The sequence below is a fragment of the Zeugodacus cucurbitae genome, chromosome 6 (assembly GCF_028554725.1).
Source record: "Zeugodacus cucurbitae isolate PBARC_wt_2022May chromosome 6, idZeuCucr1.2, whole genome shotgun sequence".
NCBI lineage: Eukaryota > Metazoa > Arthropoda > Insecta > Diptera > Tephritidae > Zeugodacus > Zeugodacus cucurbitae.
The window spans coordinates 44,819,889-44,845,241 of NC_071671.1; the positions used below are offsets into that span (position 1 = coordinate 44,819,889).

The window sequence follows — 25,353 nt, forward strand, 5'->3', positions numbered from 1 at the left end:
TCCGCAGCAAAATTTATCACTTTTTACTTCCGTTCTCAAACGTTTTTACCCCATTAGGGATTATGGGGCAATATTGGGTCCTCTTCAAACTAAACCATTTGCACGGCATATTAAAAAGACAATATTGGGTACTTTAGATATGAAACAAGTAAGGAAAGGCTAAGTTCGGATGCAACCGAACATTTTATACTCTCGAAATTTGTTTAGAGATTTATCTATATATTCGGTGAAAAATTACCCTTAGGCACTGAGTTCTTCATGTTTTATATCAGGGGCCTTGAAAAGTCATGGTCCGATTTGGCAATTTTTTCACAAGTGATGTCACTGCTCAAATACAGTATTTGTGTAAAGTTTTATTTCGTTATCTTTATCGGTTCCTTATGTAAACATTATAAAGTGAAAGAATCAGAAGGATTCAAAATTGAGTTATATGGGAAGTAGGCGTAGTTGTGAACCGATTTCCACCAGTGTCATCAGGGTGTCAAGAACGTGTTATATACCGAATTTCATTGAAATCGGTAGAGTAGTTCTTGAGATATGGTTTTTGACCCATAAGTGGGCGACGCCACGCCCATTTTCCATTTTGTAAAAAAAATCTCAGTGCAGCTTTCTTCTGCCATTTCTTATGTAAAATTTGGTATTTCTGACGTTTCTCGTTAGTGAGTTAACGCACTTTTAGTAATTTTCAACCTAACCTTTGTATGGGAGGTGGGCGTGGTTATTATCAAATTTCTTTCATTTTTGGGCTGTATAAGGAAACGGCTAAAAGAAACGACTGCAGAAAGTTTGGTTTATATAGCCTTATTGGTTTGCGAGATATGTACAAAAAACCTATTTGGGGGCGATCCTATGTTCCAAATTTTATTTTCATAACTTTATTTATGGCTTAGTTATAGCTCTTTATGTGTTTTAGATTATCGCCATTTTGTGGGCGTGGCAGTGGTTCGATTCCGCCCATCTTCGAACTTAACCTTCTTATGGTGCCAAGGAAAACGTGTTCCAAGTTTCATTAAGATATCTCAATTTTTACAGACATCCGGATTTGAACTTTACTCGTCACCCTGATCACTTTGGTATATATAACCTTATATCTAACTCGTTTAGTTTTAGGACTTACAAACAACCGTTATGTGGACAAAACTATAATACTCTCTTAGCAACTTTTGTTGCGAGAGTATAAAAAAGCAAAAATGAATCACTAACTAATGGAGTCTATGTTTCTGTGGTGTAAAAATGATTGCAAGTACGTGTGTGCTTAGAGAGCGCTTCTCGGGTGTTACCACTCGAAAAAATATTTACGTACCAAAATGCCTACCAAATCTCCTTTCAAACTACCAAATTTTTTTTCATCAAAACGTGGCGTTTTATTGAACTTCACTCTCCAAATTCATACAAAAAAGCCAATAAAATGTATATATCAAATATTTTAACACAACTGAATTGATTTGAGCTTAATATCAATTCAAATCAAACATTGTATGTTTGAAGAAAAGAAAAAACATATACATTTTAAGTGTTTGAATAAAGTTTAAACATATTACATAATATAAAAGGTAATAAATTATTTATTTAAGATATAATTTTTTTGCTGACCATACATAACGTACATCACCTTTGAGTACTAACTCTTTACAATACATAATACTATTCACAGTACTTATATTTAATATGTTTATTAATTTTGTTTTTATAAGTGCAAATTTCGAACATTTTCGGTCCGCAGCGGCTGAACTATGCGGTAGTCTGATCAGATTAATTACAAACTTGTATAAATCAATGAAACAATACTGATTCATACCATGTTTAATGGTACCAACGGCACTCCAAAATCTATCTATTGATATCCATATCTTTCTTTAAATTATTATCACTCCCCAAGTAGCTTCCATTGAGTTATTATCTTATCGGGATCACAGAACTAAATTTTTTTAATTTTGAATTAATGGTTGTATTTCTATATTTTTTTCCAAACGAACATTACTTGGCGTTATAATATTCAAAAACTGCAAATCTTCCCGGTAAAAGTCGAATCTCAATTTGATTTGGTCTAAAGCTCAATATAAAATTCAATAACGTTCGTTTGATTCTCACTTATTTCGTTATCGCTGGTTTTACTTTTAATATATTCTTCACAGTTGTCCCAACAAATATTTTTAATTCATGAATATGATTTTTTGTATCTTTGTATTTAATAAATATATGTTTGAAAATTTGTTGCCAATGAAATTACTTAAAATATGAAGAAATATTTACTTAATATTGGAATAAAAATATGACAACCGGCAACGCTGAAAAGTTTGATCAAACAAAACCAGACTACAGATTCGAGTGTGCACGAAAATGTTATACCCGTTGCAGCTCTCTGACATGTATGTATGTACTATATTGTTGTTGTATTGCGAATATAATTGCTATTAAAGCGAGAATATTTTTAAAATATCACGTAGTTAGCATATAAAGCTGCATACAGTCGGTTGGATGAAAATTAAAATTGAAATAAGTATATACATATACATACCATGAAATTATCTTTACCGTTGGGTAAGAACCAATAAATAAGTAAGTATAATATGTAAATTGTGAACTTTAACTTAATGACAAAGGAAAGTAATCGCAAAACAACAAGATAAATTGGTAGAATTATCATTGCATATTGGTATATTGTTCAATACTTTATCGCAGTTGTCTTCTCTTTGTGAATATAACCAGAAATAAAGCTTAAAGTGCTGAACACAAAGACGACGACACGACACGACGTAGCGACGGCTAATCACAAATGTCGCTTTGAAGCCAGCGTCTTGAACATTTTGAAGACGGCAGCGACATATAAAATAGCAATTTCATTGTTGTCGTACTGAAACCTTTCACTTCACTAAAATTTACACATTTAGTTCAAAGTGAAATTATTTGTGCAAAAAATGGAAAAATAGTCTATTTATTTGTTTTAAATAATCGATTGTTATTATAAATGATATATCAAAGCTATTTTACGTTTCTGCTGGCAAAATAACGTCATACTTGTGAGTACTTTGAATAATTTTACATTTCACATGTTAGTGGCAGCTCTACAGCGGCCATTGTCGTCGGCAAAATTAGAAACATTTCTAATTTGGCGACAACGACAACTACAAGCCTGTTGTCGCGTAGTCGTGCTGTTGTCAAAAAATCTGTGCCCATAAGAACGCGTGTATTTTAATATTTGACAGATGTCGCTCGTCGCTTGTCGTCTTCTATGTGTTCAGCACATAAAGCTTCTACACACATCCGTATGTATTTGTCAGCGCTTTTGGCATCTGATATTATAACAGGGTTGCCAGTTATCACACATATATGCGTTTGCCAGTAAAAATAGTTAAAATGTAGAATATTTAAAATATATGATATAAAGTTGAGCTCATATAATTAGGTCATTCAGTACTGTTTTACAATATTAGACAAAAAACGTATATTCTTTTATGTCAGAACCCTTATAGCGCATGAGCAAACATTCCATTATCCTAGAAACTTTGTCGATTTATATCACATTTCAATATTTTAATTTTGGGAGACCTTTTTTTTTATAAATTTTCCATTTCTTTTCAGTAAAAGTGTGCTCACATAATTAAGTCATTTTGTTTTAAAAAGGTAAATTAAATTTATTTCGCCACAATTTAAATCTATATTGTTCTTTTTTTTACTAAATAGAGCTATTAAAAAACAAGTAAGGAAAGGCTAGGTTCGGGTGCAACCGTACATTTTATACTCTCGCAATTTATTGAAGAAATATTATGAAGATAACATACAAATTAATCCATTCGGCATAAAGTTTAATAGAATAACGAAAATCGTCATATATGTATAGTATATGAGGGCTGAGGTAATTCCTGAACCGATTTCATTCATTTTCATCAGCAAGGTACACTATAACCAAGACTATACCCTCACTTAATTTTGCTAAGATAGCTCACATATTAACCAATACATATTTGCGGAATAAAGCTTACCGTAGTTTTGGAAAACCTATAATTAGGTATATGGAATTGTTATGACCCGATTTTAATAATTTTTGGAGCAGAGACACACTATTAGAAGAAAACAATTTCCTCTGAATTACATTAAATTATCTGAGAGATTTACCCATATTTTCGGTTAAAATTTATCATTATCAACATGTTCGATATCTGGGGCCTTGAAAAGTTATAGTCCGTTTTCGACAATTTTTTCAGAAGTGAAGCCAGAGATGATATGCACTATTTGTGTAAAGTTTTATTCCGCTATCTACATTGGTTCCTTATGTACATATTATAAGGTGAAGGAATGAGATGGAATTCGAAATTGAGTTATTTTATTTTTTGTCCGTGTTATCAGGGTGTCAAGAAAATATTATATACCGAATTTCATTCGAATCGGTTGAGTAGTTCTTGAGATATGGTTTTTAACCCATAAGTGGGCGACGCCACGCCCATTTTCCATTTTGTAAAAAAATCTCAGTGCAGCTTCCCTCTGCCATTTCTTATGTATAATTTGGTGTTTCTGACGTTTCTCGTTAGTGAGTTAACGCACTTTTAGTAATTTTCAACCTAACCTTTGTATGGGAGGTGGGCTTGGTTATTATCAAATTTCTTTCATTTTTGGACTGTATAAGGAAACGGCTAAAAGAAACGACTGCAGAAAGTTTGGTTTATATAGCTATATTGGTTTACAAGATATATACAAAAAACCTATTTGGGGGAGTGGTCACGCCCACTTTTCCAAAAAAATTACATTCAAATATGCCCCTCCTATGTTCCAAATTTTATTTTCATAACTTTATTAATGGTTTAGTTATAGCTCTTTATGTGTTTTTGGTTTTCGCCTATCCGCCCATCTTCGAACTTAACCCTCTTATGGTGCCAAGGAAAACGTGTTCCAAGTTTCATTAAGATATCTCAATTTTTACTCAAGTTACAGCTTGCACGGACGGACAGACAGACAACTGAACTTTACTCGTCACCCTGATCACTTTGGTATATACAACCCTATATCTAACTCGTTTAGTTTTCGGACTTACAAACAACCGTTATGTGGACAAAACTGTAATACTCTCTTAGCAACTTTTGTTGCGAGAGTATAAAAATTGGTCATAGCCGCCATGAATAAAGCCACCACTTCAAGCGAAAGAAAGGTCACATCGGAATGTGGTCAAAAATATCAAAATATTGCCAAAGTTATAGATGTTTTAGTGGTTTCCCGTAAAAAATTAATAAACTGCTCAGTTTTATGAACAAAATAAGACTTTTGAAAATTTTCCGCGTAAAAAGTCAAGAAGGACATTAAATTGCCGCTAAGCAAGACGAAAACAAAAATGTTCCAAGAAAAAAATATGAATAAGAGAAAAGCGCTTGCTAAAGCCCATCTCTGAAAGAACTCTCAATCCTCGAATTTTGTTGATTCAACGTGTTCGACAATGATGAAAAACCATTTTTTAGGCGACCACCTTTGCAAGAACTTAACCTTGGAACTTGGATAAGTAGTCGAAATATTAAAATTCAAAGCCCGGACCTAAACCCATAGAAAATCTATGGGAGAGCTTAAAAAAGTCGTAACTGCACGAAAACCTCTTATCAATGGTTATTTATGGAGTGTTGCGTAATAAAGGATACAACTAAATATTAGCTTTAGGGAAGATAAAATGTCAAGAAAATTATTTTTTTTAGGTGACTTAATTATATGAGCACAGTATTTTGGATGGGCTAAGCGAATAAACGCAATATTTTTTAAGCTAAAAGTGAGATAAAAATATATATTCTGTACTGAACTCAATAAAAAACTCTTCCATTTTTCGTAAAATTAAGTTTCATTTATGCGCTAAAAAAATAGCTTTGAATAAAATTTCATTCTGTTAGTGGCGTGGCTTCATTATATAAGCACAAGTGTACATGCATAAAATTTACAAATTGTTAATAATAATATGGTTGAACTTCCATATCTCGAACTGTTGATTTGATAAGAGAAGTCAAATTTCATACAAATTACCTTCCGTAACTCGGAAGTCCCTCTAACTCGAAGTTTTTTGTGGATTATGGAGATTCGCGTTAGAGAAGTTCAAATGTATAATATTTAACATTAAACTATTTAATTTATATAATGGATTGTTTGACTTTTTGTTGCACAAATTATAAAGTATGTGTGTTGAAAGCTTTCAACGCACTTATTTGGCCATACAAGCTATTGTATAAACATATAAATTCCTTCACGCAACCTACGTGAAGTGTCCAATAATTTCTTTCATTGAATGGGTGAAAATATTTAGATATTCTCTAATTCAACTTTTATACTTTTTCATGCGACAAGTTTTATGTTAAATTTTTAGAACAAATGACGCTCTCTTATATTGACACTCTTGGGCGGACGCGAACAATTATTCACCGTAAAATTATTCCCTGAGCGGACACTCTTCTCAACGAACAAAGAGATTATTATACTCTCGCAACCTGTTGCACAGAGTATCATAGTTTTGTTAACATAACGGTTGTTTGTGTCACCAAGAAATATAAGAGTTAGATATGGGGTTATATATACATAAATGATCAGGATGACGAGTGGATTTGAAATCCGGATGTCTGTCCGTCCGTCTGTCCGTCTGTCCGTGCAAGCGATAACTTGAGTAAAAATTAAGATATCTTAATGAAACTTGGAACACATGTTCCTTGGCACCCTGAGGAGGTTGCTTTCGAAAATGGGCAAAATCGGTCCACTGCCACGCCCACAAAATGGTGGAAACCGAAAATCTATACAGTGTCATAAATAAGCCATAAATAAAGTTATGAAAATGAAATTTGGAAAATAGGATCCCATTAGGGAGGGGCACATTTGGATGTAATTTTTTTGGAAAAGTGGGCGTGACCCCGCCCCCAAATAGGTTTTTTGTATATAACTCGCAAACCAATAAAGCAATATAAACCAAACCTTCTGCAGTCGTTTCTTTTAGCCATTTCCTTATACAGTCCAAAAATGAAAGAAAGCGGATAATAACCACGCCCACCTCCCATACAAAGGTTAGGTTGAAAATTACTAAAAGTGGGTTAACTCACTAACGAAAAACGTCAGAAACACCCAATTTTACATAAGAAATGGCAGAAGGAAGCTGTACTGAGATTTTTTTACAAAATGGAAAATGGGCGTGGCGTCGCCCACTTATGGGTCAAAAACCATATCTCAGGAACTACTCGACAGATTCGAATGAAATTCGTTTTATAATATTTTCTTGGCACCCTGATGACACGTGTGGAAAATGGATGAAATCGGTTCACAACTACGTCTACTTCCCATATAACTCAATTTTGAATCCTTCTGATTCTTTCACTTTATAATGTATACATAAGGAACCGATAAAGATAGCGAAATAAAACTTTACACAAATACTGTATTTGAGCTGTGACATCACTTGTGGAAAAATTGTCAAAATCGAACCATGACTTTTCAAGGCCCCTGATATCAAACATGAAGAACTCAGTGCCTAAGGGTAATTTTGCACCGAAAATATAGGTAAATCTCTAAATAAATTGCGAGAGTATGAAATGTTCGGTTGCACCCGAACTTAGCCTTTCCTTACTTGTTTTTTCATAACAAATCCCACAAAAGTCAATGTTGGGCGTACAAGTACACCTCATAGGCGTATAAAACGTAAAAAACTCAATGAAATGTTCGTGAATATATTAAAAAGGAGGGTTCCCCGGATAAAACCAAATGTACAAGTATGCATTTGCATCGACCGATATTAGAAAATTTCGATAATTCGGCATTCAAAAAAGTATACATGATGGTTAGGGGAATTTGACAAAAATATGGAGTTGTAAAATAGAAATTTATTATTATTTCTAGACAATATAGTATCTCACGCTTGCCAAATAGGTTTTGAAAGTGTGAAGATATTTTTTTTTTACATGCAAGGAAAATGTAGACTCCGAGTTGGTTGCTGTATTGTAATCGAGGAAAATTTAGAAACTATTGTTGATAATACTACAGATTCCGAATATATTAACGAAGTGCACGAAGTTATGTGTGTTGTTGTTTTGTTATTCGGCCATTGATCACGTTTTAACGATCATAGTGTGTGTGTGTGTGTTTCAATTATATTTTTAAAACTTATACAAAATCGTTTCTCTTGAAATTTTATATTACATTCATTCATTTGGTTTTACATTAACACTCATAAATAATGAGTCACAATTGTGGAATGTAATGTACTCTTGTGCTTGAAAATACAATGTAGGAAAGTATTTACTATAACGGTTAATTTTCAAACTGTTCATATCAACGATTGAAATGAGATAAATCCGCTTCCTGTAAGTACGTTAGACATAGCAAGAGATCGTAGTAAATAGGAGTGATTCTAAATTGGATTTTAAGACGGATGTTAAATTAATTTGTAGAGCTTTTATTTTATATAAACTAATTTTGAATTTCTTGATACAACGAAGCGCACTCTCGGTGCTCTCGGTTTCCCTTCGGTAGTCAATCATCATATTATAGCAGTGCATGTACGGGTTATTAAGCTTAAACAATGATATAGGGGGAACTTTGCTTTATCCTTATCAAGCGCATTTGGCATATTTAACCTTTAACGTGATCCCATAGTATTAACATATGAGCTCTGTTGAAGTTGGTGATTCAGAAAAAGTATACATATATGTACATATGTATATTTATCTCCATATATAAAAAAATTACAAAGAACTTGTGGTTTAAATTTCAAATTAAGCATTAATCGTTCGCAAAACACCTATTTCAAAATTATTGTATTTCTTATGACACCGTTAAAGCTTGTAGCACATTAAAAAAATACCATTTTGTTGGTATGTACAGATTGACACAAGCTAAAAACTCTACTGACGATTTCCATTTTTTTACAGCACTAATTTTGAATTTTAAATTTTAAATTTTGAATGGAACAAAATCAAATAGGGGGCTTCGAGTTACTCTATAAAATCTACGAAACCACAATTAAAAATAAAGCGGATATAGTAATACTACTAACACATTACACACTATCCATGCAATGTGGCATGCATTGCATTGGGCTTGATGGTGCGGTAAGTTCAAATTATTTTATGTTTTTGTGAAAATTAAATTCAATGTACCTTTTTTTTTACTTAAGCACTGCTCTAAACCTACTAAATATAGCGAAGGGCAACATTCTGCATTGTTACCAGTTGGTTGGAATAAAAATAACGGTGTCTATAAACTGTATTATTATCTGAATGAGGAATTGTATAAATTGACAGCCAATTCGAGTAGTAAAGGTTCTTTAAATATAAGATTAACCAATCCAAGCAACGGTAACACTTCTACATTCGAAATTTTGCTTGAGAAATTAATCAGCCGAAAACAACGTGGAACAACACCCGTAAAAGTTTTTATACCCAAAGCGGAATATATGGTTGAAAGTCTAAAAGCAAATCTTGTCAAACCGGTAAGTTTGCAAAGGCAAAATATTTTTTTTGATTTTGAGGTGTGATCAAAAAATAACGGGAAATTTTATTTTTTGAAAAAAAATCTTCATTTGTCCAAATTAATGTTGTCGCCTTCAAAATAGTTCTCAATCGATATTATGAATTTATGCCAGCGCTTCTTCTAAATGGCCAAACACCTTTCATACTTTACAATTGGAATCTTCAAGACCGCGAAATCTTTAATTTTCCCACTCCGGTTATTTTCTGAACACACCTTGTATATACATACATACATAAGCCAAACTGTTGAAATTTGCATCGGTTGGAAATACGAATTCAAATTCCGTTCGAGATTTCAAATTCAAATTTGTGTGGAGATAAGCCAAACTGTTTAATTTCAAAATTCAATTCAATTGTGTATGAAAATATACAAATGTACATGCATATGTATGATAAGCCAAGCTGTTGAAATTCACATCTTTTGTAAATAAATTTTTTTGCTGTGTATATGTATATATATATATATATATATATATATGTCGTACACATGTACATATGAATGTAAATATATACTCAAGATATAATAAAAAATCTTTAAATTGAAAGGTATTGGGTTGGAGAAGACAAACGATAATAAACACGGAATCGAATGGTTATCTTATGGCGAATCCTTCAACGCCTAGGTTTAGACCATATACAAGGTAAAAATATGCTTTTTTAATTACTATAAATTTTGACTTCTCTGCGTTCATAATCTTATTATTCTGCTTTATGACAGCTGGTACTGCCTAAGCGACGCATACAAGTACAAGCTATTTCTTCGCTTCACAAGTTGACAACTATTTTATGGCTGCTATTAGGTTGCTTTGTTTCCGCCGTTTTCCAATAGATGTCTCTAGGGTCTAGCACGGGTCTATTAAATCGATTAAATCGTTTTATATCGATCTTGGACATTTGTGTCAACATTAACCCAACAAAATATTTGCATCCCAAACTTATTCTCAACATAAAATGTCACTTTTTGAACCGAATTCTCGACATTTGCACGGAATACGCATGTTGCCAGAAGGAATGGTCAAAAGTAGTAGCTAGACGGCCAATATTTTGAATAACATTTTTGTAACCATTTTTATACAAAAAAACCTTAGATTTACAAAAAAAAACGGCTGAAGCAAAGTTATAGACCTAATATATTTAACCCTCCGATGTTCGGTGCCTTATGATGCGGTAAGTGCAGACCCATAAAAATAATGTAAGAAATACGGTTTTAAAAATAATTTTATTTATTTATTTGAACGGATTAGTATTAATTATGAAGAGCAATTGGGTTTACAACTATATAGTTGCATGGAATGTTCATTAAGACATATGGGACGATTACATTTGCTGCAGTTATAACGAGTTTTACGTCGCTTTTTCGAAGAAGAAGCAGCACAATGGTAGCACGATGACCGTTTTGAAGCAACTTGAGCATATGATTGTTGCTGTGTTGCATCTGATGTCGATGGACAAGATTCCGGTACCTAAAAGTAGCGAAATAATTTATTTTAAATTAGTAAATATGAATACATGCATACACATATCTTTATACGCGGAGATATATGTAGGTGTGTATATAATTCATACTCACCTTGATATTGAAAAGATTCATTGCTTGTCTTATATGAGCAAACCTCCATACTAATGGGTTAGTCGCCCGTTTCGTCATATGTGGAATAACTAGCTGCCGTGCCAATTCAATGATAAATGAGCGCCTCTTATCACTCTGCTTTGCCGGATTCAGCTCGTCATAGATGATGAATTAGGCCAAACCGGCAATATCCAGCATATTATAAAACATTGCCAGTGGCCAACGGTTTGTCGAGCGTTTGCACGAATAGCCCGTCAACATTTAATCCATTGTATCTACCCCCGCTTTAAATTTATTGTAGTCCAAAATTTGATCTGGCTTGAATCCTTTCAATGGATCGGTGCTTTGACGGTAATGGGCAGTGGATAACATAATTACTGGCTTTTTCGGCTTTGCCATATACGAGCACAGACCGATATTATTATTGTGATAACAAAATAAAGTGCTTTTAACATCACGCTTCGGGTTAAGCAATTCATGCGGAATGAAGGTCTTATTTTTTCTTACGGTACCGACAAAAGCCACTCTACGATTCATCAACATTTCTGCCAAGTTGTATGTTGAAAAAAAATTGTCAGCATAAACAGTCCTACCGCTGTCCATATAATTTTGCATCAATTTCATGACGACCCGTTCACCTTGATTCGTTTCTCGCTGGCCACCTGGTGGTTTTCCAGTATAAATTATACCTTTCAAAGGGTAGTTTGAAACAGAGTCACAAATCCACCACATTTTCATGCCATATTTTGCCGGCTTACTCGGAATATATTGGGTGAATCGAGTGCGCCCACGATATGGAAATAACTGTTCATCGACGGTTACATGACAATCCGGAGTGTATGATTTCTCTAAATTGGCCATCAGCATGAGCCATACATCGTCCAGGGCAGCAGTTTTGCTTTGCTTCAACCTCTCAGCACGAGTACCACTGTTATCGAAACGAATGAAAGTAGTTAAGCTCTTGAACCGATTCAATGACATAGTGGCTTTATAAATTGGCATATTGTAGCTGGTCAACTATTCTTTCGCTGGCTGAGAATTCGAGTGAAATACACCAGCAATAAGTAGCATCCCAAAAAAAGCATACATTTCGTCATCGTCAGTCATTACCCAAGAACGCTGTTTATTACTGGGATGCTTTTCAGTCCATAGACGAAACGCTTCAACGGCTTTTCTGTTGGTTTCCCGCACAATGATACTAACGATTACAGGAGACAGCAATAGCTTGAAAAGAGCTTTATGACTCGGTGACGCTCCTCGTAGTGGCCCTTTACGAGTAAAAGTTGTAACATTGTGACAACGAGGCCTTCGATTTCCTGTTCTATATCTGGTGCTTCACCGAAGTCATCTTCATCTGGAAAATATTCATCATCTTCTACGTCGCCACTTGTTTCAAATGGATCGGACTCCTGTCCCATAATTTCTTCAATTTGTGCCGGAAGTCGCTGACGTTCTTCCGGACTCACATTTGCTGCGTTTAGCTTACGAAGCAAACGCGTCAACACATCAACTTCATCCATATTTACTTGTTCCATTTTCTTAAAAAAAAAACACTTCCCACTAATTAAAAAACACGTGTTCACTTCAATTGTCAAATGTCAACTAAAAAATTATCTCTGCCGCTGCCTCCGCTAACAGTTTAGTTGTTTACACCTAACGGTTAACCAATTTACATGAAAATCTTATATGGGTCTGCACAGACCCATGTGAGCTTAATAAACGAAATTAGTTTAAAATTATTATTTTCACAACAAATATAGCAAAAATCTTAATTTTGCTACTTCATTGTGTTTAACACACTACATTTTAGGAAGTCATGGACTAAGAAGCCTCAGATCTACATACATTTAAAGATCGAATGGGTCTGGCCAGACCCATATGAACATCGGAGGGTTAAGTATGTGCCTCAGTAACTTCACCGACATTTGATCTCTTATAGAAATTGTTTCTTAGACATCATGGCTCTTCTGTTCACTAATTTCATAAAAGTATCACTCAGTTTCTGAGCTCATAACGATAACCGCAATAATTATTTTTAACCGTCTAGTCGTTCTGAAAATTGTTTGTGTTGAATTCTTGCTTATATCATGTATTATATTTATTACTGTATAATATCTTATTGGTTATCTTATATAGTCTTATATGTAAATAAAAGCTTGCGTGTCTTCAGTTCCTGCTGTTGTAATGATGAATACTTTGACCGATGAATCAGTTAAATAGAAAGTTTCATTATTCGATTTGGTGCCAATCTGTCAGTTGAAGAAACGCCCAGTGCTTAGAAGGCCGTCGAAATCGCTTAGGCGGTTATAGCTACAATTCAGCAGAATAAAAACAATTTTAAAATAACGGTGCAAAGTTTTAAACCAACTCTACTACATTTGGTTCATATGTGTTCTTATAATTTTTCTTTAATTATTTACAGAAATGTAAATTACAGTTGCTATGAAAATCTTAGTAATCTGAGCTCAACCCTCGGATCGTCCTATGTGGGTTATAGTAACAGAAATCCATATTTGAGCGTTGCTCGTAGTGATAGTTTCGATGAACATCGATATTTTAATCAAAACAAGAAATCATCTTCATCTTTAAGTAAACAACGATCATTTTATGATTACCTGCTTCGATGAGCCCGTTGAGGTTCTCAAGATAACAAGTGAATAAAAATAAGATAATATTTATATGAGTATTTGTTATTAATTTTAGGATTTTTATTTAGGATTTATTATTTTTTATAAGATATATATTATTTTGAATATATCAAAAAAATTTATAAAACTGTTATTAGATGATTATTGGGTCTTTGGTCTTAAAGTGTTATCAGCCGCTTTCTCTCTCTCTCTCTCTCTCAATTACACTAAAAATGATTTGCAGTGACTGAAATGAGTTATATTGGTTTAGTCACCAGAAAACTTTAAGCATAATTTCGATAAGAAAGGAAATGGGAAGCATTTTAATGCCACTCGTTTATTTCACAATACTGATAAGAATTTCTTGATTAAGGGGTTAGGTAGGTTTCAGAACATGGGTATTTTTATAATTTTTTCTTAAATATATACAATCATATATTTGATTTAAACAATTCAGCGTTTCAAAGATACATGTTTAAACACTATTTTGTGATATCTTTATTTAAAAATTCCAAAACTCAACCGCACCACCACATCTCCCATGACGTGTCCAAAAAAAAAGGTATTGCGGTGGATATCATAACTCATGATTGGTTCATCTAAAAACAATAAACCAATAATATTTTCGACATATATTGGGTAGTTCATTAACTGGATAATGTTATTCCAAATGTGTATGCAAAATTTGAACAAAATCGCTTCAAAACTTTTTGAGTTATCATATCCATCGACTAGAAAAATTGAGTTTTGAGATAAATGAGTGTAAAGCTTTACATTCGTAGTGATAAGCGGAACTTCCAAAGGGTATATATCTTAGAATATTACTCGGATTGATTTGATATTATTGGATAATATTTTAAACACATTGCGCTATTTAATAAGATTTTTTTTTCAAATTTTGAAAATTTTAAACCTATCTAACCCCTTAACGAACCCCACTGGTGGTTTTATTTTTTTATTAACATACTTATATTTACGTTATCAAGTAATATTCAGCGTGCTTTAAAATGTTTGTGGATATTTTTCAATAACAGTGCTTGTAGCTATGTATTCCAGTGAGTGTTAGAATTCCTACTGAATTGAATTAGATCCAACTCATTTTAATTTCTTTGCAATTTATCTAGAAAAAACCAAATACAGTACAAAACAATGGCGAGCTCTATAAATATATCGTTACTATGGGAGCTCTTTGATATCTTACATGCGAAAAATATGCGTAATTTTGAAGACGTGTTGGTCAGCTATACGCATCTCAACTTGACCGCTCTTAACGCGTTTGAATGCCTGGGTGTGGGTGAAGATGTAAGTGTAAACTATTATGTATTTTGCCAGCATATTAATGCTTATTATTGTGTATTAATATATTTATATGAAACCAGAAAACAATAGCTAGCGATGAAGAGGGTTTTGAAGACTTACCCGACCGTTGGAATCTTCATGGCATTCGTTATGCACTGCGCTATCGCAAACATGGTCAATTGTATATATTATTAGCTCAAAAGAGTCGAGATCTTTTGGTAATAAATTTATTCAATGTACAACAACTGAAAGTGTCAAATATTGCGCTAAATGCGAAAGAGTGCGTTAAACAGCTCAATGGTGCGCTGCGTGATGTATTATCGGATGCAGAAATCATTCAGCGGCGTATTGAGGACGAGCTGATTAAGCCCGTTAGTATAAATTTGGAATAAACGCTACTTTTTCGTTTGATTCTAATAATTTGAAAATACAGCTGAACTTCCCTAACCCGAATCACAATAATTCACACAAAACCTTCGAGTTAGAGAGACTTCCGAGTTACGGAAGGGAATTTGTACGAAATTTTAACTTCTATTGCCAATTCAAGAGTTCGTGCAATGGAGACTTTCGAGTCATGGAAGTTCGTGTTATGGAAGTTCAACTGTATTATAGATGTCACAGACAGCATCTTAATTTAAGCCTTTGGCAAATTGTCAATACTAAAATAATGTTTGTAAGGAATGCTTCACAATTTTTTATTTTTTTTTAAGTATCATGACGTAATATTTAAAAAAATTATTGTTCACTGTTTAATAATACTAATATGTGGTGTTTCTTTTAAAAGGTACTTCTAATCACAAAAATTGATTCGAGTCAACAAACGGATTTTGTGGAGATACATCCAACATCCCATATGTCACCTGAATATAGGTGAGTATAGATGAGAGAAATGTAATTTATCACTGAACGGCCATCGATAGCACATAAACATTTATGTATTTGCAATTGATTTTTATTTTTTATACTCTCGCAACATGTTGTTCACCTTATAGTAGTTTGTAACACCCAAAACTAAACGATAACGGGTTATATATGTCGGAGCGCTAGTACAAATATTATGTCGATCAGTGTATGTGCGTATGTGAGAACGCTAGTACAAATATTTTGTAGATCAATGTTTGTGTATGTAGTGCTGAAATATAACAGGACCAGAGAACGGCATTTGCTGAATGAAAAACATTCGTACGCGCTCAACAGCCGAATAATCACACTGTTCGGATCAGCCGATCAAACTTGCCTGAGCTCACATTTTCGTTGTTGATTTTAAATTCACTCGTGTGTGTGCGATTTTTTGTTTCACTCCGAGTTTGTTCGGCTCGTGTTCAATATAATGATTTCGGGCGCTTGCTCATTCGGTTCAACAATCATTGTTTTGAACAAGAACAACACTCAACTCGCAAAAATCAACTCGTATGATTTTACTCATGCGCGCAGCAAGCGGCACTTTTTCTGCACAGATGAAATGTGAGAAGAAGAACAAGACAAGCTACAACAACAAACTGCATAGAAATTGTTACGGTACATGCAGTCGTAACGCTCACATCGTGTCGTCTTGTCGCTAATTGCTTACTCATAATCGATCAACTCAAATTGAACCGAATGATGCTTTCGTCAACACAGGCTCATTTTATTGAACGCTGACTTTTGTTCAGTGAGTTGAATTGAGTGAGAAATTTTGAACCGAGGGCTCAAAATCCAAAGAATGATGTGTATGGCAAATTGAGTTGATTTTTACTCATCACTCTGTTTTTTTCAGTGAGTTGAGTTGAATGAAAAAGTTCGCGTATGAGTAAATCAAGAAAATAGTGATTTTTGCAGTTCTCTGAACAGGACACTGTTTGTGTATGTAGTTCTGAAATATAACAGGACACTGTTTGTGCAGCTGCATCGTTTGAAATAGGCGACACATTGGGCGGCATGTATTACAGTATTTTGATTTGTAAATGCGCACATTGTAGCAGCAATGGAAAATAACTGTTACTGAGTGAGGTCTGTTCGTCTTCAGCTGAGAGTGAAGTGCTGAACGCATAGAAGACGACAAGCGACGAGCGATATCTGTCAAATATTAAAATACACGCGTTCTTATGAGCACAGATTTGAAGAAATATGCAGGAACCGTTAGGTACTTTGAATATTGTTGAAATAACGAATTGAAATAAAAGGACGTTGCATCTTTTGAGTTGATCAGTTGATAAAGTAATGTGAAGGCGAACAGAATTCGCTGTGTGTGCTAGTTAGTGTGATTTTTATAAGAGCAAATAAACTTGCTGTATTTTATCAGTTAAAAAAAAAGAAAATTAATAAGAATAGTTATGAATCCGATACCAGAGGATTCTACATCAGAAGTGGGATTGACTGAGCCTACAGTTTAAGGTTCCGACCAGATCCTAGCAGCCCTTGAAGCACAAAACCGGAACCTAATGGACATAATCAAGTCCATGCAGACTCCAAGGCCATCAGCAGACGCAACGCCTGTCCAAGTTGCTTTGCCAAAGTTTAATTCCGACTCTGCTGGAGCGGATGCTTCGCATGGTGTAGAACGGTGGACCTTATTTTTGGTGAAAATCCTTTAGAAGGCGGAGCACTTATGATGGCATTAAGCAAGGCGCTAGATGGCAGTGCATCGCAATGGCTATCACAAATATGTTTCGCAGGCATAACCTGGAAACAATTTAAAGAGCTGTTTATTCAACGCTTCGTGGGAGTGGAGACAACTACAGCAATCCTGCTGAACATTTTGCATAGTCGTCCTAAATCGGGAGAAGGTTTAGCAGAATATGGAAGTCGAATAGTTACGTCACTCATGTCCAAGTGGAAATCTAAAGACTTGGACGAAATTGCAGTGTCGGTAGCGTTGACTCATATGGCACAAATCGACAACAGTTTATTGCGCTGGGTATATACTACTAACATAGCAAGTCGCAATGAGCTACAACAACAACTGCAGGCTAATGCTTTTAAGAAGCGTAATATCGAAGAAGATGAATATTCAACAGGTCCAGAGCGGAAGAAGTCCAAGTTCCAAGTAAAGTGTCATCATTGCGGAAAGATTGGCCATAAAATTGCCGAATGCCGTAGTCGACTGCAAAGGGGACAGAACGCAAAAGGAAATAACAAGAACGGGAGCAGCAATTCTGGAGTAAAAGATCGTTCCAATATACGATGTTTCAAGTGCAACGAAATGGGACATTACGCTACATCATGTTCCAAAATCCGAAGTAGCGAAGAAAAGATCTACGAGAAGCATGTAGACATTTGCACGGTGGCTCCACCTAGGGGAATAATTAATTTATCAGGTGAGTCCGTTCCATTTTGTTTCGACTCCGGAGCTGAATGTTCCTTGATTAAGGAGAGTGTTGCGGACAAAATATGATGTTCTGATTGGTCGCGAAATATTAATCCAGGGCTTTAGTGTAGCAATAGACGCTGAAAAATTCAGTATTTGTAAATCAAAAAGAGTTGATGTCGTAACTTTTGATAGTTATGAAAATCTTGTAGATTCCGATGGCGACCTGAGTAACTCCGATAAGACGGCCTTAAAAAACATTTTGAAACGCTACTCTGATTTGTTTATAGAGGGAATACCACAAACTCGTGTAACAACAGGGCATTTGGAAATTAGGTTAATAGATCCACAAAAAACAGTGCAGCGTAGGCCATATAGACTTAGCGAAGATGAGAAAGAGAATGTACGTCATAAAAACAATGAGCTCCTGAAGTTCAATATTATTCGTCCTAGTTGTTCTTTCGGCAGTCCGATGATGCTTGTTAAAAATAAAAGTTGTAGTGATCGTCTTTGTGTCAATTACCGTGCCTTGAATGAGAACACAGTCACAGACAAGTACCCTTTGCCTTTAATTTCTGACCAGATTACTAGATTACGTGGGGCAAGTTATTTCTCATGTCTCGATATGGCTAGTGGCCTCTACCAAATACCGGTACATCCCGATTCAATTGAGCGCACCGCATTTGTGATGCCCGAAGGTCAATATGAATTTTTAACTATGCCTTTTAGTTTGAAAAAACGCTCCATTTGTGTTTCAGGGAGCTATTATTAAAGAATTATATGAGGCATACACTTATGCCATCGTGCACATCGATGATGTTTTGATTGTGGCCAAAATAAAACTATTGTCGCCGATTGCAGATTGTGTTGGAAACCTTCATTCTATGTAACAAAGTGTTTCTTTCTTAAAACTAGGATAGAATATCTGGGATTTAAAGTGAGCAATGGAAAAACGGTAACGCAATTGAGACAAGCTTTTTACTTTCGGCAGTTCGTGCCTAAATTTTCAGAGACCTTAAAACCGTTATATAGGCTTACCTAAAAGAAAAACTCTGATTTCATTTGGCTGTTAGAGCATGAAAGAATTCGCTCAAAAATAATCGGCCATATTCCCGTTGTCGTTGTCGTTCTTATCGTCGTTTCGTTCCTAAATTGGTATTCTTGAAGTATATCGTAACGCCTAAGAAAAGTTATCGAAATTTGTCTACATATTTTATATAGTATACTTTAAGGAGCTCTTTTCCCATATAAAAATACTTTTCTTATGCAACGAGACACATTTTTAAAGCAGTCCTTAATGGATTTTATGCTATTCTATATTGACTCTAAACAACGTTATCACTGTAATTATTGTACTTACGTACAACAATGTTAGTCTTCCATCTTTATTTGATTTTTTAAAAGAAGTAGTGGTGACATCTGCGTCCTTTAAACTTTCTTCTAAAATATGTTATACTTCCAGCGTCTCATGCTCCTTGCTTCTGGCTAATCCAAATACTCTAACTAATGGACCAGCCAAAGGAGACATGGGTATCTGTTTATTAACTCCTTCTCTTGTTGGAGTACTATTATTTTCTTCGTTTTGAATTTTAAGATCTTTCATATCTTAAATATATTCTTAGATATAAAAATGCAATTTTATTAATGCCAACAATTTCCGACGCGAGATGGCTGTGGAATGGATTTATTTTTTTTTTTTTTTTGAGAAAAAAATATCCCTCCCAAAAAATCGAAATTTAAAGGATTTATCCCTTTTCTAAAGTCCTTGGCATATGCAGGATATTTTTCCATTTCAGAAATAAAAATTTCAAACTGTTTCCGATTTGGAATTTTCATCTTCACTTCAAATATTCCTTCAAACAACCGCGTCGTTTCTATGTCGCTCACAATTATAGCAACGACAAAAAACGATTGTTTCTATGTCGTTTCTATAGTCGTTTCAAATTGGGGAATCTCAATTTTTTTTTTCGATAAATGTCGTTAACGCCGAATAGGCGTTCTTAAGTCGTTTTAAAACGATAACGACAACGGGAATAGGGGCGAATATCTGCATTAACCCAGGAGCCAGTGCTAACTATATTTTACCCTCAATATACCATAGAATTACACACGGATGCCAGTTCGATTGGCTATGGGGCAATATTGCTACATAGAATCGACAAAAAGCCTTATGTTGTTGAATATTTTAGTAAATGTACATCACCTGCTGAATCGAAATACCATTCATATGAACTTGAGACTTTGGCAGTCGTCAATGCCATTAAGCATTTCCGTCATTACTTACAGGGTCGTAAATTTGTAGTATTTACTGATTCGTTAAAAGCTAGCCGTACGAAATCAGATCTATCACCGAGGGTACATCGATGGTGGGCCTTTCTACTGTCATTCGTTTTTGATATCCAATATACAAAAGAAGAACGAATGGCACATGTAGATTTTTTATCAAGGAATCCACTGATAAAAAAATGTACGAGTGTAAAAAAAAATAGTTGAAAAACGGATTGAATCGACTGAGATAAGTGATAATTGGCTAGTTTCTGAGCAACAACGAGATCTTGAGTTAACAGAGTTATTAACTAAGTTAAAAAAATAACGAATTGCGAGAAAATTTAGATAAAACATATGAATTAAGAAAAGGAGTTTTATATAGAAAAATACAAAGAAGCGGTAAAATAAAATGTTTACCTGTTATACCTAGGTCATTTAGATGGGCAGTGATTCATCACGTCCACGAATCTATTATGCATTTAGGTTGGGAGAAAACGTTAGATAAGGTCTATGGATATTATTGGTTCGCAAATATGTCTAAATACGTTCGTAGATTGGCTGAAAATACATCCGATTCCTAAAGTAGACATTCCATGGCACACAGTGCATATAGACATAACAGGAAAGATGAGTGAAAAAAAAACGATTTAAAGGAGTACGTAATTGTTTTGATAAGACGCGTTCACAAAATTTGTTTATTTTCATCACACTTTAAACATTGACACTGATAGTTATAGCAAGGCCGTCGTATGTTTGTTTGGCGTGCCTAGTCGAATTATAGCGGATCAGGGCCGTAATTTTGCGAGCTCAGGATTCCATGAATTTTGTTATTCTCAAAAAAAAAAATTGAGCTACATTGAATTGCTCCAGGTGTGAGCAGGACAAGCAGTCAGGTAGAACGTGTAATGAGCACGCGTAAGAGTATGTTGACCGCCGTCGAAACCATTGAGAGGTCGTCGCAAGATGCCTTGGTCCAAGTACAGTTGGCAATGAATTGCACGGGCAATGGTACTACCAAGGTCAGACCATTAGAAATGCTAATCGGTAGGGAAGCTTGACCTTTTGGCCTAATCATTTAAGTGATAAGGAATATTTTAGAAAACAAGCTAAATAAAATATGGAAGCTAATGTTCGTTATGGCAAACATAGGTTTGATAAGAATAAGGTAAAAATAATAAAGAAGATCATGTGTTGTTAAAAAAATGAAGCGTGTAACCAAACAAAGCTCGACCCACAATTTAAAGGTTCATTTGAAATAATTGCATTACTAGACGAAGATAGGAATGATTTAAAATCATTAACAACTAAAAGAACTTATAAGTATGCGCATGAAATTTTGAGAGCAAATAGAGAAATAAGCGAAGAAGTTGATGAAGATTTGGACGACTCAAGAGTAGATGAGTCCTATTCCCAAGTGAGGAATGATGATATGGAAGACACGGTAGGTGTCTTGGAATCGCAAGAGGGGATATAATGACCGCACCATAACAGATGGACTTGTTATGGCGGGGGTCGATAGTTGGGTGTAAAAGGAACTACACCAGTTGATAATGGCCGCACCATAACAGATGGACTTGTTATGGCGGGGGTCGGTAATTGGCTGTAAAAGGACCTACACCAGTTAATAAAGTTGAAATATGAACGAATTGTTAAGTATGGTTAGAAAGAAAATATAATGGAACTGTTGAAAGAGACAGTAATGAAAAATGTTGAAAGAGACAAATGAAATAGAAACTATGACAGAGACAATGATAAAGCCTTTAAAGGAATGATATTAATGAAATGTTTGTAAACAGTAGCTATAGTTAACGGCTGACGTGTTAGAATATTGCGATTTAAAGTCTACACACGAGGACGTGTGATTTGTCAGGAAGGCCGTGTCGGAGCGCTAGTACAAATATTATGTCGATCAGTGTATGTGCGTATGTGAGAACGCTAGTACAAATATTTTGTAGATCAATGTTTGTGTATGTAGTGCTGAAATATAACAGGACACTGTTTGTGTATGTAGTTCTGAAATATAACAGGACACTGTTTGTGCAGCTGCGTCGTTTGAAATAGGCGACACATTGGGCGGCATGTATTACAGTATTTTGATTTGTAAATGCGCACATTGTAGCAGCAATGGAAAATAACTGTTACTGAGTGAGGTCTGTTCGTCTTCAGCTGAGAGTGAAGAAATATGCAGGAACCGTTAGGTACTTTGAATATTGTTGAAAGAACGAATTGAAATAAAAGGACGTTGCATCTTTTGAGTTGATCAGTTGATAAAGTAATGTGAAGGCGAACAGAATTCGCTGTGTGTGCTAGTTAGTGTGATTTTTATAAGAGCAAATAAACTTGCTGTATTTTATCAGTTAAAAAAAAAGAAAATTAATAAGAATAGTTATGAATCCGATACCAGAGGATTCTACATTTATATAATACCATTGTGATCAGGATGAAGAGTCTGTCCGTCTGTCCATGCAAGCGTTTACTTGTGTGAAAATTGAGATATCTTGATGAAGCTTGGTACACATATTCCTTGGCACCGTGTGGAAGTTGGTATTGCATATAAACGCAATCGGCCCACGCCCAAAAAATGGCGATAACCGAAAACTTATCAAGCGCTTCAACAAAACCATAAAGAAACCTATGAAAGTAAAATTTGATACAAACGATCATACAGAAGAGAGAGGAAGAGGCATATTTTGATGTAATCTTTTTGGGGAAAGTGGGCATAGCCCCGCCCTTTAATAAGTTTTTTATACATATATCGTAAACTATATCAAATAAATTCTCAAGGGCCATTTCCTTATCTTATTCGTGGACCTTGTACATAGATCGGTTAATATGTTAGATATCTTAGTGATCATATAATCTTGGATATACTGTAACTTGGTGGCGAAAATTAATAGCCAAATGCCCAGGAATTACCCCAGCCCCCATATACTCTATATTATGATTTTCGTTATGCTAGTGAATTTATGGCGAATATTCGGAACGATGTGTGTGTAATCTGAATAACATTAAATAAATGAATTGCGAGAGTATATAATGTTCGGTTACACCCGAACTTAGCCCTTCCTTACTTCGTTTTTGTAATATATTATGATACTTTTATTTTTATCAAAAATATAGGTACACAATGTCAATGCCAGAATCAATCTATTTAGGAAGCAGTTTAGCTGAGCAACGTTTACACTTTCGAAAACGAGCATTTCCCGTACAGCATCAAGCCCGTACAGCGGCACTAGATTACTCGAGCTATAATTGGTTTAATTATTGAAGGAAGTTGAGCTGTGGTCTAGAGTACTATCATGACGCTGTTAAACCAATTCAGGAATGTCCGGATTAGTTTAAGATAAAGTAATGGATTTTCACAATTCTATTGTTTAAAACAAGCTGATTTCAAATACCTCTTACCGGGGGTCGGGGAAATATTTGAAACACAAGCTTGAGTGAGAACTATTTCATTCTGATTTTATTTGGTTTTTAACTTATTCATATACAAATTTTAGAATTATCTTAACTATCTAAATATATATGTTAGTGAGTGTGTTTGTATGTATACTGCATATTGATATTGATTATGCTTATTCAATTGCCTAAATGTATTTTTAGAACCAGTAGGTTATCTTGTGCATAAATATAAATAAGAAAGTCTTGTTAAATACATTATTTATAACTGAAGAACGGCTGAACCGATTTGACCTCAATTTAGTTTGGAGGTAGCTTAGAATTGGGGGCAGGACATAGGATACTTTTTATTCCATTACCGCGACGAGAACGTCATATAAAACAGAAGTTTATTTTTCAAAAGTAGGCAATGATTTTACTGTCAATCAAAATGATTTCGTATTTCTGTAACTTTGTGTTATGGAAAAATTATTTTATCAATAAGGTATTCCCAATCACAAAAAATAATGAATGGTTGAGTGGGCGAGCAATTATGAGTGCTAAGAATAAAGATGTAGATGACTTAAACTACATAATTCACAATGAGATCATTGGTACACTACATTCATTCAAATCTATTGACTGTGTAATAAATGAAGGTATCTACTACCAAGTGAATTTTTCAAATCCTTGGATGTGTTTGGGTTACCACCGTACAATCTACTAAAATTGTGCACCAAAACGCGTTTGATGGTAAAAAAGAAGGATTCTTATTTCGAGCATCTCGATGATTCCTACCAACATGAGTTTAAACGACTTAAATTTCCGATTCATCTTGCATTCGCTTTAAATATTAACTAATGACAATGCCAATCCATGAAAGTTGATAATAAAACGAAAAATGTCGTATTTCAGAAGGTGTTTGACTGGAGAGTGCAACCCATGCCCAAAATTAAATAACAAACAAGTAAGGAAGGCCTAAGTTCGGGTGTAACCGAACATTTTACACTCTCGCAATTTATTTATTTAACTTTATTAATATTATATAATACACAATTTGACCCACATATTCGTCATATATAGTGCAAAAAGTCCATTGAAAGTTGGAAACCATAATATTAGGTTAGAAGCACCGAGGTAATCATGTTCGATATATGGGGCCTTGACAACCTATGGTCCGATTTCAGTGATTTTTAGAATGGGGTTGCCACACTATAAACGTAGTATTTGTGCAAAGTTCTGCATCGATATCTTCACTAGTACTTACTTTTGAAAGGGAGCTTAAATCCCATTTTATTATTAACAATATAATCAACTAAATGGGGAGACTTAACCCTATTTCTGAATTGAAAGGTCTGACTTGATCCTTCGGCTGTTGAATGGCGACTGCCTCTCGGAATTCTTGTTGATCGTCTTCTTCAATAGTCGCTTCTGATGAGTTGGTGCTGCCAC

General features: G+C 34.6%; 1 protein-coding gene across 3 annotated transcripts; it reads left to right on the forward strand.

Annotated features, from left to right (window-relative positions):
• Positions 1-2,403: 2,403 nt before the first annotated feature.
• On the forward strand, positions 2,404-24,176 carry LOC105209833 (uncharacterized). 3 transcript variants are annotated; one of them, XM_054235219.1, is made up of 9 exons: positions 2,429-2,559; positions 3,583-3,624; positions 8,874-9,053; positions 9,119-9,433; positions 10,020-10,114; positions 14,795-14,972; positions 15,050-15,340; positions 15,754-15,839; positions 23,644-24,176. In XM_054235219.1, the coding sequence occupies exons 3-9, from the start codon at positions 8,907-8,909 to the stop codon at positions 23,789-23,791; spliced, it is 1,260 nt and encodes a 419-aa protein (XP_054091194.1). In that variant the 5' UTR covers positions 2,429-2,559; positions 3,583-3,624; positions 8,874-8,906; the 3' UTR covers positions 23,792-24,176. The 3 variants fall into 3 exon arrangements, with proteins under 3 accessions (XP_054091193.1, XP_054091195.1, XP_054091194.1); XM_054235218.1 differs by lacking the exon at positions 3,583-3,624 and having other exon boundaries at positions 2,404-2,559; XM_054235220.1 differs by lacking the exon at positions 3,583-3,624 and having other exon boundaries at positions 2,415-2,541.
• The last annotated feature ends 1,177 nt before the right edge of the window (positions 24,177-25,353 follow it).

What these genes read in the sequence shown, in the direction of transcription:
- LOC105209833 (XM_054235218.1), top strand. Translation starts at nt 8,907, where the DNA reads ATGGAACAAAATCAAATAGGGGGCTTCGAGTTACTCTATAAAATCTAC. An exon ending in AGGTTTAGACCATATACAAG is followed by an intron (nt 10,115 to 14,794) that starts GTAAAAATATGC and finishes CAATTTATCTAG; the next exon opens with AAAAAACCAAATACAGTACA. An exon ending in CATATGTCACCTGAATATAG is followed by an intron (nt 15,840 to 23,643) that starts GTGAGTATAGAT and finishes TCAAAAATATAG; the next exon opens with GTACACAATGTCAATGCCAG.